Here is a 14,565-nt window from a genome sequence, read left to right on the forward strand (position 1 = left end):
AGCCACATCTTGCGCCTTCCTTACAAATTACATTACCCAATACATCTAGATTAGGCAAGGTCCTAGCTACCGGTCCATAATCGTTGATAGATTGACTTCGCTCACTCATGACTCCACCTACGGTTTATCAAAACAATCTGGTCAGAAAAAGACTTTCCAATTATTCTGCCTTATTTACACCTTGGCCACAGAGGGCTGATGGACCAACATTTATCTTTCTCATGATTGCTACTTGCATATAGTCAAAGATCTGGTCATATTTGAGAGACCTGAAGGTTACTTTAAGCTTTTGGATGTCAGACTTGTGGTTCTTGTGAAGTGGATTCTAGTTCCTTGCTTGTTTCTACTAACACATTGTCAGATTCACTGTTCCTTCTGTCATTTGGACCCCACAATGTTTCCAGTAAGAGGCATCCGTAACATCTGTCTGGGTTGGAAGTTCTTATTGAAATGGAAGTCCCTGCATTAGGTTGTTTGTTTGGCACCACTAGGCTAAAGGCTTTCTTGCTGTTTAAAAAAAATGAGTTTGTTGAGCCAGTTGTTCTCCTTCTGAGTTGATCCTACATATATAATAGCAGTGGCTGCATATGAAGTCTTGCGATTGGCTCAATTGCAAAGCAGGAGTTGTACATATCCTGAAGATACAAACAACCAGTCTCTTGTCCTCAGATTTGAGAAGATTTAATATAATACTACCATGTAGAATTTTGCTCACCTGATATGTCTGCTAGCTAGCTGCAGCTATAAGATGAGCTTGAAGTCCCTTCTTTGGCCTCTCTTTCTGATTTACGGCATACCTCTCTTCTTTTCTCTTTAGAGTTTTATATAGCGCGAACTAGGCCCAAGACATCAGGTATCAGAGCGCTTTACATGAGCACCAGTTTCATTACAGATGGACACATTCATTTTTGTTAAACACGGGGAGATTAAGTGATTTGTCCAGAATCACAGGATGTTGAGCGTCGTTGCCGAGACTCAAACCCAGTTCCCCAGCTTCGAGGTCGACCGCTCTAGCCACACCACTACATCCTCTCCCCAACCTTAAATAGATAGCTCCCCCTCTGGTGATAGAGACCAGTTCTATTGCTTTCTTTTATAGCAACATAGCTGTGTCTTTTCACACATTAGCTTGGTGTGATTATGCAGATGCCAGTTTTACAGATAGTGGCAGTTTTCTGAAGCAAAGCTAGTATCCATCATGAACAATTCTAAGACCCACCTGTCACTTGAAAGTCTTGGGCACTTTTTTTGCTGTGAAATACATCATCTATCTCCCCAACAGAAGATGGACAAGGTCTCCTTGGAGTAATCCCATGAAAGTATTCCGATGTTGCTAATTCAGGAGAGTTTGTGGAAACACTGATGACCTGCTAGAAGATCTTCCCAAACAACTTCAGTAAACTCCTGTCACCTTTCTTGAAAACAAGTATACTTTGGGGCACATGCAATTTCTATCATCATATACATTTCAATACATTATATTACAATAAACACAGATATATTCTTGTCTTGACAGGGCATGTAGTCTGAAGCCGATCTGCCCAGACTGTAAATAGAAGACTTCCCCGTTAAGGAACTGCTCTTCCGCGGGTTTGACATATCATTTTCTTCCTGATTTTGAGGATTTTGCACAGGTTCTGGGAATCCCTTGCCGAAATAGAATAGGAACCATGCTCAAATACACACCACAGTGATTCAGTTTCAATGTGGTGGCAGCTCACATCATAAAACACCAGTGCCATCAACTGGCATATTAATTGATTATCCCGGCTTTGAATAACACGCCGAGGAGAAGGACGATCTCCAACAAACTCTGCAACCAATAGCCTTGATGAAGTTGTAGCGATACTTTCCAGAGAAGACTAAACACGTGTTGGCTAAAAGGCGTCTCTTAGGTAGGAAGAAAAAGCCAGAAAATAAACCCAAAAGTCAAGACAAGAATATCTCTGTGTTTAATGAAATTTGATTTATTGAAATGTATATGATGATATAAAGCGCGTGTGCCCCAAAAGTATAACTGTTGATAGTCAGTCTTAGAACTGACAATTAAGGGAGTAGGCTGTATCTTCCTAATTTAAGAGTACTGCAGACCTTAAGCTTTGTCCATCTAAACGCAATATGCAATAGTTATATGAGCGCCATAAACCTCACAAACTCCCAATCGCTAGAATTTCTTGAAAACAACTTCTCTTCAAAATGTTGTAAAGGTTCCCAGAGTGTACAATAATACCTTCCAAGTAGAGCAGTACCACTGGAAACTTTGAGGACAATGGCAGCATTACCAGACATCCTTTTCCTTTGCTGCCCATTTTTTTAATTTCCCAGTCAGGGAAAGCATATGTTTCTGGAGATGAGGAGTCACGTTTCCTGACTGCTTAAATGACGACTGAGTCAGGCCTATGGTCCAGGCAAAGAAATGCTGGATCCTGTTCTCTAAGCCAATTTTAACAGATGAGGTGTTGTAGCCTTAGGTGTTGCCAAAGTTTAATAAAAAAGCTTCTGATAGCTGCAAGAGACCAGGGACTATAAGAAACAATTCTATAGGCATCTAGAGAGAGGGTGCGGTCTGCATAATTACACAGATATCGTTGTGAAGAGCTTCTAGAAGAAGATTCAGTTTTGAAACACCCTTATCGATGAGATGTTGAAACATGGTGACGTCATCCATGGTAGACACTCTCAAAGGATGTTGTGGTATAGGAGATGAGATGTCTGTGTGTCCCATACAGTTGATATTGTCATGAAGGAGGTCTTTCCCGTATATGTTTCTGCAGAGGATGATTTTCCTCTGGAGCAGTGGAGAATGTGGTACCTTGTTCTGATTGGTGACATTGAGGCAGGTCTTAAGACTATCACTTTTAGAAGCTGCTGATTTTAAGGTCTCAAATGAGTTTGCATTGGATCTTCTGCAGGAATTCTGAAAGATAAAGGCTGGTGCTGCATCTGGAGTAGAGAAAAAACTGAGCCTTATTCTTGGCGATAACACCTCTGCTACAGAAGACAATGACATTCTCAAAGTCAATGTGCATAGTCAAGTATAGGGGGTTTAACGTCAATTGTCTCAACCTCAATACAGCAGACAACGATCACACTGAAATCCAGTGGGATCAATAGGAGCAGGACTGGCAGAACTGGATCTTTCTCCTCGATCTCATTCTTTGGGGATCCTTTGGGGCTCAGGGCTTAGTCACAGTGGCGGAAGAACCCTGTCTTTTTGTTTTCTCCTTCTTGTCCTTCAGGTCTTCAAGCTTTTAACTCAGAGAGATGCTTTCATGATCTTTAAGGGTATTTTTGGACATTTTCATACAAATTTAAATGTATCAGTGTAATGTGAACTCGGAAGGTAGATGATGCAGACTTGATGGGGGCTGAAGCCGTGTTTTTTTCAGTATACGTGGCCTTTGTGTTGCATCATTCCTGTGGACAGACATTTCACCACTTGCACTGCAGCAACTAATTAAACAGTGCTGCAGTTGTAGGTTGCAGCAGGATTGTGGGCAAGGGGAGTGATGGGTACGGGGGTGGGCATCCCCCATGATAAAATGAAGGCGGCAATCCCCTCGGGGCTTACACCGGCATCAAAAGTGTGTCTGTGTTTGTCCCGCGATGAAATATCAGCATATCCTTTTTTCCTTGCCACATGATTGGCACTTCACAAACAGTAAAGACATTATGACAGGGAAAATTCACTGGAAAAGCCCAGAAAGCCAGAAAAAGTTACCCAAGGATGAAAAACACTGAAATAAGTATGTAAGTATGAAAGAAGATGTTCTGATTGACATCTGTTTGGAAATTAGGTGAAAACCCCACCCATTGTTCCTATATCCCACTCTCACAAGCTGGAAAATGGAGACTGATAGCAACAAGGCTTCTTAGAGCCACAAGTGAACTTTGTTTATTCTCTGCCAATGTAATGAATGGTTAAAACTGTTGGTTTAACCATGGCGCTTTTCAAGACAATTTATTATTATTAGTACTAATGACTATCAGGTTTACTTTTACCCTAATTCAGCACACAATTTATAGCAGTTAGAATTAACGTGTTGCAATAAAGTTTTGTAATGGTATTTTATTTTTAGCGGAGGTGGGATATTTATTTGGGAAAATAGGCCTTGATGGGCTATTTTGAAGGTGCTTTTTTTACTCTGGACATTTTAATAGTGTACACTCTCTAGAGGATGAATAGATGAAAAAGTGTTCTAGAATGCCCTCACAAAGCAAGACATTATTCTAACATGAATGACTATCAATGAAGATACTATGATACAGACGAACAAGTTCACTACACTTAATGTCACATCTATGCACCTTGATGATACGTATAAATATATTTTCAAGGGACGTCGACGTAAATCTATACTTACCCTCATGATATTTTGGTCCTTGAAATTTAGTATACAATATCTTGGCAAATCAATATTTCCTACCGGTACTGTAACCCAAAATCACAAGAAGGGACACCTTATGCTGAAAATTTACTCTATCCCTCACCTCAGATTCTGGAGCAAGTGGACGCCTCTCTTTTCCAGATTTTAGCACTCTCCCTCGAGTGGCCTTTGGATCTATGCTTGAAACCGCTACATTGGAAAAACAACAGCTGATCAGAAACTTGAGTTAAACAGCCAGACTAAACAGAGGAAATTCATGTAAAAAAACAGACTGCTTGTTTGCTTCAATAATTCAAAATTCAGAAGAATGAGGTGGATGTTCCATATAACCTTGTACAAGACAAAAGTGTGCTCACTTCAATACATTACAGTCAGTCAGTCAAAAATCTTTATTTCGGCCACTAGGACCGTAAAAACATATAAAAAGAATAATACATTATATACAATTTCAGTCAGCATGCTTTAAACACAGTTTGATTTGTTGATCAAGCAAGAAATCACTAAGTACAAAAATGCATCTCTTCAAGAAGTCTCCTGTATTCTTTGATGTCAATGAATTCCCACTGATTTTTGGAACTGGCTTTGTGCTCAGGCTGGACCGGGGAAGCTCCACTGGACGCTCGTTGTTATTGTCCGTGGGTGAATTGTGCGTGGAATTGTATAATAAGTCGATGTGACTGCTCCAGAGCTGGTCCGTCATATCTGAGTTAAACTGGCGATGTTTGCCGTTTAGCATAAAGTTTATTTTTGTCCAAAAATCTTTTGAGTTATTCAATTTATTTGCATGGAGTATGGAGCATGCTAGTTTTTCCCTATGCAATCGCTTGGCCAGATTGATCTCTCTTTTTAGTTCTTTTTTTAGAGATTCGATTTTGTTCAGCGTGGTTTGTGATAACTGAGGGACTTTTTTACGTTCGGCCCTAAGGAATGCGTTTATTTGCCTTTTTAGTTGGCGCAGTTTCGGTGTGTACCATTCCCCGCCTCTTTTTCTTGTGGGTTTGGGTCCTCTGTTGTTGGATTGGTGTTTCTTATTGATCTCCGTTACGAAGTTTTCCCAAGTTTTAACTATGTCTCTTGATGTTTCAGCTGGTTGGAACAATGCGTGGCATGACTCCATTAGGATAGAGAGGTTTCCTTCGTTCCAGTTTAGCCGTTTTAGGTTAAAGATTTTTGTATTCAAGGACAAAGGCACGGCCTTCTCCGACTTTGTGGGTTGGGTGGTCAGGATGAGGGTCTGTGGGAAATGATCGCTTTCTCCGCGTTCCTGAATCTGGAAGTCACTAATTTGATGGAATAAGTCGGGGTCAGCCAGGGTATAATCTAAGGTGGAGCCTGAGTTCTTGGAGACCCTCGTTAGAGCGGCTGGTCTGTCCAAATGGCCTCTCCCATTTAAGGTGTTCAGATGAAGAGCTTCCAGTTCTGAAGCACATTTCCTGCCCAATGCACTTTGTCTGCATTGATTGCCCTGCCGTGGTTCGATATTAATGGGGAGGGGTCCCTCCTGTCCACAAATTAGGTTCAGATTAAAATCTCCCGTTATAATCATGTTTTCACTTGGGTAGATTGATATCAGTGACTTGATTGTAGAGACTAGTTGTTTTATCCTTTTCCCGTTATGTTTTCCACCGGGGCGCATATAGATATTCACGATCAGGAGACCCAGGTTAGGGGAAATTTCCACTTTAATACATTGCATCCCTGTGGAATCTAAGTCGATGCAAGTTGGTGACCAGGTGAAATCTGTTGATGTGAAAATGGATAGGCCCCCTTTGGCCCTGCCGGAGCGTCCATCCTTCTGAGCTGGAACGAAGAATTCTTTGTATCCCACTAGAGGGGAGTTTTTGGTCTGCCATGTTTCTTGAAACAATAGTATTTTGAATTGGGTTATAAACTCAATAAAGTCGTCTTCCTCCAGCTTCGCGTTTAAACCATTGATGTTCCATGAGCAAATCATGCAGCCTTGCTTTTTACCCGTCATTGGGCTGCTGTCAGTTCAAACTATGTTCCTATGTGATTGTGCCCGAATAGTGTGTTGGGGCCTTTCGGGCATGTCTGCCTCTTGGTGAGCGAAAGTGATTGTAATTTGCCTTAATCGCTGCACTTCCACTTCGGTACTGCTTCTTAAATCTGGCCCTTTGGCATTTTTTAGAAGGCATATTTTAGGGTTTTGTTTCCGCAGTGGGCTGGGATATCGTGCAGGCTCCACTATTTTTAGTTCAATGCCCCATGCGGCGAAAGCCTCCCTATGAGACAGGATTAGCTCTGTGGTGATATGGTTGGTCCACGTTGTGATCGTCGAGTCGGAGCCTGCTTGAAGAGGGTTTGGTTTAAACTCTATTGATTCGAGGTCGCTCGATTTTAAGTGTTGCAGACCTGGTAGTTCTTCTAGAAGTCTTAAAATGGCCCCTCTGTTCAGGATGTCATAAGACCCTCTTGAACTGTATTGTGGGTTAAACTCGATGCTATTACTTGTCGTGGGCCGTTTTTGGATTTTTGGTCGTCTACTCTCTTCAATAAAATGATGGGCCGTTCCTGCTTGGTCCGCCTCTGGCTCTAGTGTATGTGAGTTTGCCGTCAGTGCGCTGTTGGCAAAATCTTGTCCGTTAGGGACTGGGGCTAATGATACGTGAGATTCTGCGCCCTGTGTATCTCGAAAATTAATTCCCTTGATCTTTGCGACATTATCTAAGTTAACTTGACTTTTAATGTCTGGGGCTTGACTAGTTGAGTTATTGTCGCTTAAATCCTCCCTTTGGTTAATGTTTATGTTTTTTCCTGGCTCTTGAAGTGGTACTTTACGATCTGGTTTTTGTCCCGCGGGTTTGAAGATGCTGAACACTTTTAATGCGTTCTGCTTTGTCGTTGTTTCACATTTTGCTACTTCTGAAGTTAAGGGTGCCTTGGTCGGTGGGTGGACCGTCGGCGTAGACCCTTGCTCTGACGTTGTTCTAGTTTGGAGTGGAACGCTCTCGGGGTGCTGTTTGGCTTCCTTAATCTCAGGATTGCTGGTGGATTTTTCCGAGGAGGTTTGTGGAACCCATCGGTTGTGTGCTTTTGCATTTCTGGCTTTCCTTAGTCGCTTTCGTTCTCTCTTTGTAAGCGTTGGAGCCTGTTTGATCTGATTGGCGATTGGCGCGACGTTGGGAATTGGCCCCTGAATTAACTCGGCCACCTCTATGCGGTTAATCGGGTTAGGCTCGTCTGGTCTTGCTGGCGACCTGTTTTCCTTTGCTGGGGGAGAGTGTAGATGGTCTAGAAATTCCAGGCTCTCTTCGCCCCTACTGGCATTGGTCTGCCTTGTCACCCTGCCGGGGCCCTCTATAGAATGCTGATTGCCGGTTGATTCACTTGCTGTTGTGGTTATTTCCATGGGAGAGTCATTTGGCGAGTCCTTGACAGCCCCCAGTATCTGGGTCATCAGGCTGGGCAATGTGGCCAGTTTGTCTGTTATATTGGAGCAGTGACAAGTATAGAAAGTATGATCCTTATTTAATTGGACCTTGGTAATCATGGTGTTTAAGTCTAGTAGGTTTGCTTCAATTCCCTGGATGTGAAACGCTAGGAGGTGGAGCAAATCGACTTGAGTATCCAACTTGTCAGCGTGATAGGACATGCCGCTCCTATGGTTTCCATTGTCTTTAATAATTGCGGCCAAATGGAAACCATTTGACTGTTCTCTGGCGATTCCCCCTTAGAATGACTGTGAATGGGAATAGGTGATATAGCAGGATATGCAAAGGGGTCTGAATAAATTAGATGCTCACGCGGTTGGTCGCTCCCTGGCCTTTTATCGCTACTCTCTTCCTTCCCAGGACCTTGATTGTTTTGAGTTGATAACTCGCGTGTACTTCGTTTGAGTGTTGCAGACTCAGTTGCTATTAGATTTAGTTCCTGTAGCTTCGGTGTCAAGCAATCTTTGATGGCATCGGTGTCATCAGTATCTCGTCCGGGGGCGGAGCGGCACTTTTTTTCCAAACCCGGCATAAGCTGACTAGACGTTGGACTGTGAGAGTTTGCCTGTGGTTTTGGGCACTGTTTTTCAACACGGGATTGCGCCTGAGGCTGCAGAAGGGATTCCTCAATTGTTGTAGGGGACATATTCTGAATTAGACTCTGCTCTAGAAAAACCGAGTCATCAGTTGCGTCTGGGCCCAGTGTAGTAGGGCGCGCGCCGGTAGTGAATGGGTCGTTTGTAGAGGCTGAGAGGGTGGTTCTCCCTTAGCTTGCTCTGAGTCTTTAGCTATTTGTTGGGTCTTTAAAACATTTGACCAGAGGGGGCCAGGCCCCTTGCACCCGGAGTTCCTTCTTGACTTTATGGTATGGACTTTGCAGGATTCACTGTAACACCTTGGCCGGTATGGTGGTGATGCGGACCTTAGGGCTTCCTTGTTTGTTCCCTCCATATAAGCGTTATATTGTGTACTGTTGCATTTGGGGCCGGAGTCGTGTGGTGGGGATGTATTCCCACTCCCGCTCCCAGTGGAAAGTCTTTGGCAAACTTTGAGGAAGTCTGTGATCAATGCCCTTTTGCTTGCTTTTAAATGCGGGGCATGTTCACTATGTACGGAGAGTGGTGTTACGTCTCTCGAATGTTTTCCCTCATTCTTCATTGCAGGGCTGCTGGTTGTGCTGTCCGGGTTGATCTTATTGGCTCCCTCATCCAACCTTAATGGACCAGCATTGACAGATTGGTGCGACATGCCTTGGGGGGTTTTTGCGGAGTTTGCGAGGTCTGTGGTAACAGTAGCAGGGGCTGTTGTACTTGAGCCTTGGTCTTCCTGGGTTGACTTTGTGGGAATCTTACCCCTACCCACGGCTGTCCCTTCGACTTCCTCCTCCTCTTCTTCTACCACCTCATTGGTCATACGTGGGGGGCTCCCCTTAACCTTTTTTGTCTTCCCCTGTGATATCACAGCTATGGCGTCCGCGCCCCGTGGCTTCCCCGACCTCATACTGATTCAAGGTGAGAGGTGCAGATTGACTTTTGGTCAATAGTGAGGTGACGCGGTATGCAGGCTGCGTTGATAATAAATATTCACCTTCTTTGTAGCATTTATCACTGTTAACAGTTTGGCTTTTGTGTTAACTCTATTTGCTTTGTAAAAAGTTTGCAATGAGTTGTAGTGTTTTGGTTTTGCCACTTGTAACAGGAATGGTAGGGTGGTGGAGGATGGCAGATGGCAAATGGCAAATGGCAGAAAATGGCTGCAGACTGCGAGTGAGGTGAGCAAGGTAGCAAGCGGAGCACACGGGGAGGCACTCAGGCTGGGAGGACCTAGTCAACCAGCCTCTCTGTGTCCACCCCCGGCTCTTACTTTGCGGCCGCCTCTAACAGCTGCTGCGCTTGCTTTCGACCCCCCCTCCGGCCGCCGCCTCTTACCTTGCTGGCCCTGCTGGCACCTGCTCACTTGTTCCAAGGCACAGTTAGCGGCTCCTCCACTGCAGGCTGACTGAATGCGGGCAGTCTCTACGGGGACGTTAGTCAGGTTTTCAGTTTTTTCAGGGGTTTCAGGTATTTCAGGTATCTGCGGGGGGGGGCGGCTCACGGGGCGACCCACAGGATGGGTCCCGCTTCCGTCGGGTCGGGTCGTTCTCGCAGTCCCTCCAAGATTGCTCCGGGATTGCTCCCACGACCCCCTGGACAACTCGCTCCCGCCTCTCTCGGGCCGCTCCCGCCGTTCCGGCTGGCGTTTCTACAGGGTGCGCCGCCTACCACCAAGGCTGTCAGGGGTCTCAGGCTCAGACTTGAACGGCGGCTCTGGCTCTGGCGGGCGGCGAACTTTTCGTGGCTGTGGAAAACTCTGGGGTAGCGTCCGACCTCCTTCACCTGAGTATACGCTGGAATCGATGAAGGAAGTGGAGTTGGAAAAATAAAAAAAAGTAAGAGTGACTTCCTTGTGGCAAGAAGAGCGTCCCTGGGGGATTACGTGACTACTTCAGTGGTAGAAATGGTACATGGTACAGCACCTGGGAGCATAGACCCTGTACCTAACTTTTGACTTCTTCCAAAAATGACGGAGAGATCGGTGAACCCTTATACTTCATACAAGTCAGATGCCTCTAGAAGTTTCTTGTCAAATATTAAAGTGCAGGTGTGCACTGGATGAATGTTGCACAAAATAGCATTACAGAGATTCATGGGTCCACTTCAAATGGATTGCATGATGATACACCCTGCACCAGATACAAATATGTGTTTTGTGGGGTAAAACTCTGCAAAACAATTTGTGAGGGGGTTGTGGGGGTGGGGGGTTGGAGGAGAGGGATGTTCTGCTCACCAAACTGAGTTCTATGCTCACTGTATAAGATAATACACTTCTTATTTTTTCCAGGATTGAGCATAAGGGTATTTATGGTTGTTTAGAAGGTAATATAGTCATTTAAACTTAGATTCACTAGTGGTGTATCTTATTCATTATATGGTGATCAGGTAAGCTACTTAATCTAAAATCACTATCAAATCTCACATGCAAAGGCAAAATTTAACTAAAGAGCACCCAAAATGCCTTCATATTTAAAGCACTCCTGTTGGTTGGAGGCTCTCATGGACACACCAAAGGTGAATCTAAAAATGGGAAGGGGCTCCAGTCTGCAATGTGTTACTGAGGGTATCCTGCTGTAATGAGCCCCAAATGTACCCCAATATAGGCCTAGGTTGATGTACGACCTTCTACCTACATTTGTCCTACCGTGCTCGACATAACAGCTCTGGTGCTGACCTTTTACCTAGTTATGTTCAGAATAAATGTTGAGAGGTTTTCTTCGAAAACTAGCCTCATTTATTATGCATGAGGATTCTTAGTATCACAGCAGGATTAGCATCTTCTGTATAATAACTATGTTCAAAAGTCACAGCTATGGTCATCCTAGAATGACAGGCCCACAGTACCATGCTATGTAGACCCCCTGGGGGTACCTTCTGGGTATATAAGTACCACATCATCACTGAGCTAACTAGAGAAGAAACTTCCATGCTGACATGAGATGCTGATGTCCCTCAATGCAGAAACTCCAGCAAGCAGTGGTCTGACATCCCTTACGGGGCGTCTAACTTGAGACCAAGACGTGGTCCTTTGTTCTATCCCATCAGGTAATGGAGTTGGCTCTTTCCTAGGGGGATTCTTGGATCCACACCTACATACATGCATGCTAGGTACACTTCGGTACACTTAGCTAGGGTTCGCATTTTAGGAGTATACCTGATTATTGCCATGTATCTATATGCCTGCATTTACTCGCTGTTTTAGCACCATGGTAGAATTCTACCTTTTATTTACTCTGTCACTGCTTGAAATCGTATATATCTGTTTCTGTCTAATGGTTGTTGCAGCACACTTATTTTATACTAGAATGACGCTGGTCCAATAAATACTTATTGAAAAACGTCCCCATCGTATATTCTGTATAACTTTCGGAGAAGGAGTGAGCATGAGTGACAGAGCAAATAGTACAGTAATGTTTCCACGATCCCTGCTGGATCAAGGGTTGTCATGCTCAATAGTTACCAGAGACTACTCACCCCTTGGTAAGGTGAGGGGGCTTTTGGTGGACTGTGAGCTAGCTGCTTTAAAGGCTAACATATCCTTGGGGGAGTCTGGAATCAGTCTGGACACCAATCCCTTAGTTTATGTTGTCTAAACGCCCAGATGCTATTTAGATTTGTAGGAACGCTGCTTCTGTAGAACAGACACTAACTCATGGAGCTGGTCCTAGACCCGCTGCAAGTCGAAGGGTTACTGATTTAAGACCAGCAAAATTAGCTTAAAAGTGCAGATCTGAAGCAGCCTGACCTGCAAGAACTGCATTGCAATGGCATGGTAGAAACCTACACGCTGACAGTAAAAAGTACTGCAGAAGAGTAAGACAATACACTGTAAAAGAGAAGCTAGCCAGTAGAGTTGGTAGAAACTTGTCACACCTCTAACCTGACTTGCATAACTCTAATACATGAGATAGTTTATGGGAAGAGACAGGTCATAAGGTAACCATAATGCATTGTTAAACTCCCTTGATACCAATTGGTAGTTAACTTGCAAAGTTCTCTGGAACACAAAATGCAACTCAACTTCAACCGGCATTTTATGACAAATGTGATGTGATATCCCCCTAAATTCCCTGTTCCTCCATGCTGCCCAAACTCAAACATAAACTTCCATACTTGTGTACACACTCAAGTAAGCAGCGGGTGGCCTGTGTGTCCTTACCCTGCTGCATTCATCCATGTATATGAGTTGCGAAGACTGGTCATTTCGGCTGTCAGAGAAGGAATGCCTTGTGATCCTCAGGCAAGTATAACAGTCCACTCAAAAGGGAAGTGCATGTTTAAACAGGAGAGATGGCAGAAGTAGACACAGTGGCCCCACCAGGGACTGCAAAGCAGAAACCACCAGAGGGTGCAGGGCAGAACAGTTGCCCAACATTTGTAAACTAAGGTGAACAGTAACCTCATCTGGTTCTGTTTTTTGACATTTGAATTTTGGACTGTATTGTACATCATTTCCAAACTGAAACATTTCCTATTTTCAGGGCAGAAAAAAGTGTGTGATATTCAGAGGTGGGTTGATCTACAAAAAGGAATTATAACAACAACTAAGAAAACCCTTAAAATAGGCATTAATTAATATGGGGTGACACAGGTCGTTGTGTAAAATATAATTTATTTTCCAAATTGCAATCTATTGATGTGTTTTCTGTCTGTTTGTGAGCTAATGAGATTGTTATAAATTGGACCAGATTTGATGCCTTTTTACAGCATGTTTCGTTTTCTTGTACCGTATACGGGCACAGCTATTAAATGGTTTCATTGTGTAGCAATGTTCAGCTCACAACCCGTTAAAGTCTTTGCAAAATATTTATTTTATGTATGTGTTATAGCGCTCTGAAGCTGATCAGACTATTTGAAGGTGAACAGCACAGAGACAAGCAAAAGAAGGCCAAATGATCTAGCAGAGGTCCTCTCCTGGTTCCTACCAGCCATGTTGTAGTTCTTCAGGCTTGTAAGAACAGATGTGTTTTCTGTGCTTCCTGAATCTCAGAATTCTTATTTCTTGAGGCAGATAAAATGCACTCCACGGGAGCTTTGTAGGCATGGGGTGAAGTCCGTAAACATTTCTTTTTGGGGGCATAATGTGGACCGAAGCCCAAGGTGTGTCAAAAATAGGTCTGAGCGATGAGAAGAGATCAGGGGCCAGATGTACGACCATTTGCTTTTGCGACTCACAAATTGTGAAAAATTGCGAGTCTCAATTTGCGAATGGCAAAAGGAAATGTACAACAGTGTCAGCGACACTGTTAGCAATTCCCAATGGGGTCGCAAAATGCGAGGCTCATGAATATTAATCAGCCACACGCAATTGGAGTTCCCATTGGAAATTGCTGGCCCTCCTAGAGATGGTGGCCTGCTGGGCTCAGCAGACCTCCATGTCTGGGACTGCTTTTAAATAAAGCAGGTTTTCTTTTTTTAACTGCAGCCAGTTTTCCTTAAAGGAAACCGGGATGCATTTAAAAAAAAACAAATGAAACGTTTTCGTTTCATTTTTTAAGGGCCGGTAGTGGTCCCTGGGCGCACTGCATGCCCTTAAAAATATTTTCCCATGCATTTCCAAAGGGGAAGGGGTTCCCTGGGGGCCCCTTCCCATTTGCAAATGATTTACCACCTACTTGAAGTAGGTGGTAAATGGAGACTGTTTTGCAACCGCAATTGTGGTGGCAAAACAGTCATTCATAGGGCTCAAACTCGCTATTAGGAAGGGATGCCCTTGATACGCCCCATTCTAATAGCAAGTCGCAAATTCTAATTAGCAAACTAATTGTAAATCGCTAATTAGGGTTTGTACGTGGTCTTTATGTATTTTTGCTTGAGCAAACGGGTCGCAAATCCGTTTACGTATGCAAAAATACTTCGTACATCTGGCCCGATATGTCAGTGGAGGTATTTCTGCTCCAATTTCATTTACTTAAAAATTATACATTTAAAACATGTCAAATAAATAGAATACATTTAAATACGCTGCCATTATTAAAATGATTATCGGTCCAAAATACACCCAAAGATAATACTATTATACCAGTTAAGTTGTAGATAAAGTGCAAATTTAAACAATAAGTTTAGGAAAGTCCAAATGCAACAACCACAATATTCACTTTCTGGCATAATAGGTAGGATGCATATTCGGTT

The 14,565-nt window shown here is 43.6% G+C and overlaps 1 protein-coding gene across 6 annotated transcripts in view; it reads right to left on the minus strand.

The window, feature by feature from the left end:
* The window catches only part of LRRC71 (leucine rich repeat containing 71), a 669,208-nt gene that overhangs the window by 23,255 nt on the left and 631,388 nt on the right, over positions 1-14,565 (minus strand). For all 6 annotated transcript variants that reach the window (XM_086945316.1, XM_086945315.1, XM_086945313.1 and 3 more), the window contains one exon: positions 4,492-4,577. In XM_086945316.1, coding sequence (XP_086801442.1) covers positions 4,492-4,577 — 86 coding nt within the window. The remainder of the gene's footprint in view (positions 1-4,491; positions 4,578-14,565) is intronic.

Source organism: Lissotriton vulgaris, chromosome 12 (genome assembly GCF_964263255.1).
Source record: "Lissotriton vulgaris chromosome 12, aLisVul1.2, whole genome shotgun sequence".
Lineage (NCBI taxonomy): Eukaryota > Metazoa > Chordata > Amphibia > Caudata > Salamandridae > Lissotriton > Lissotriton vulgaris.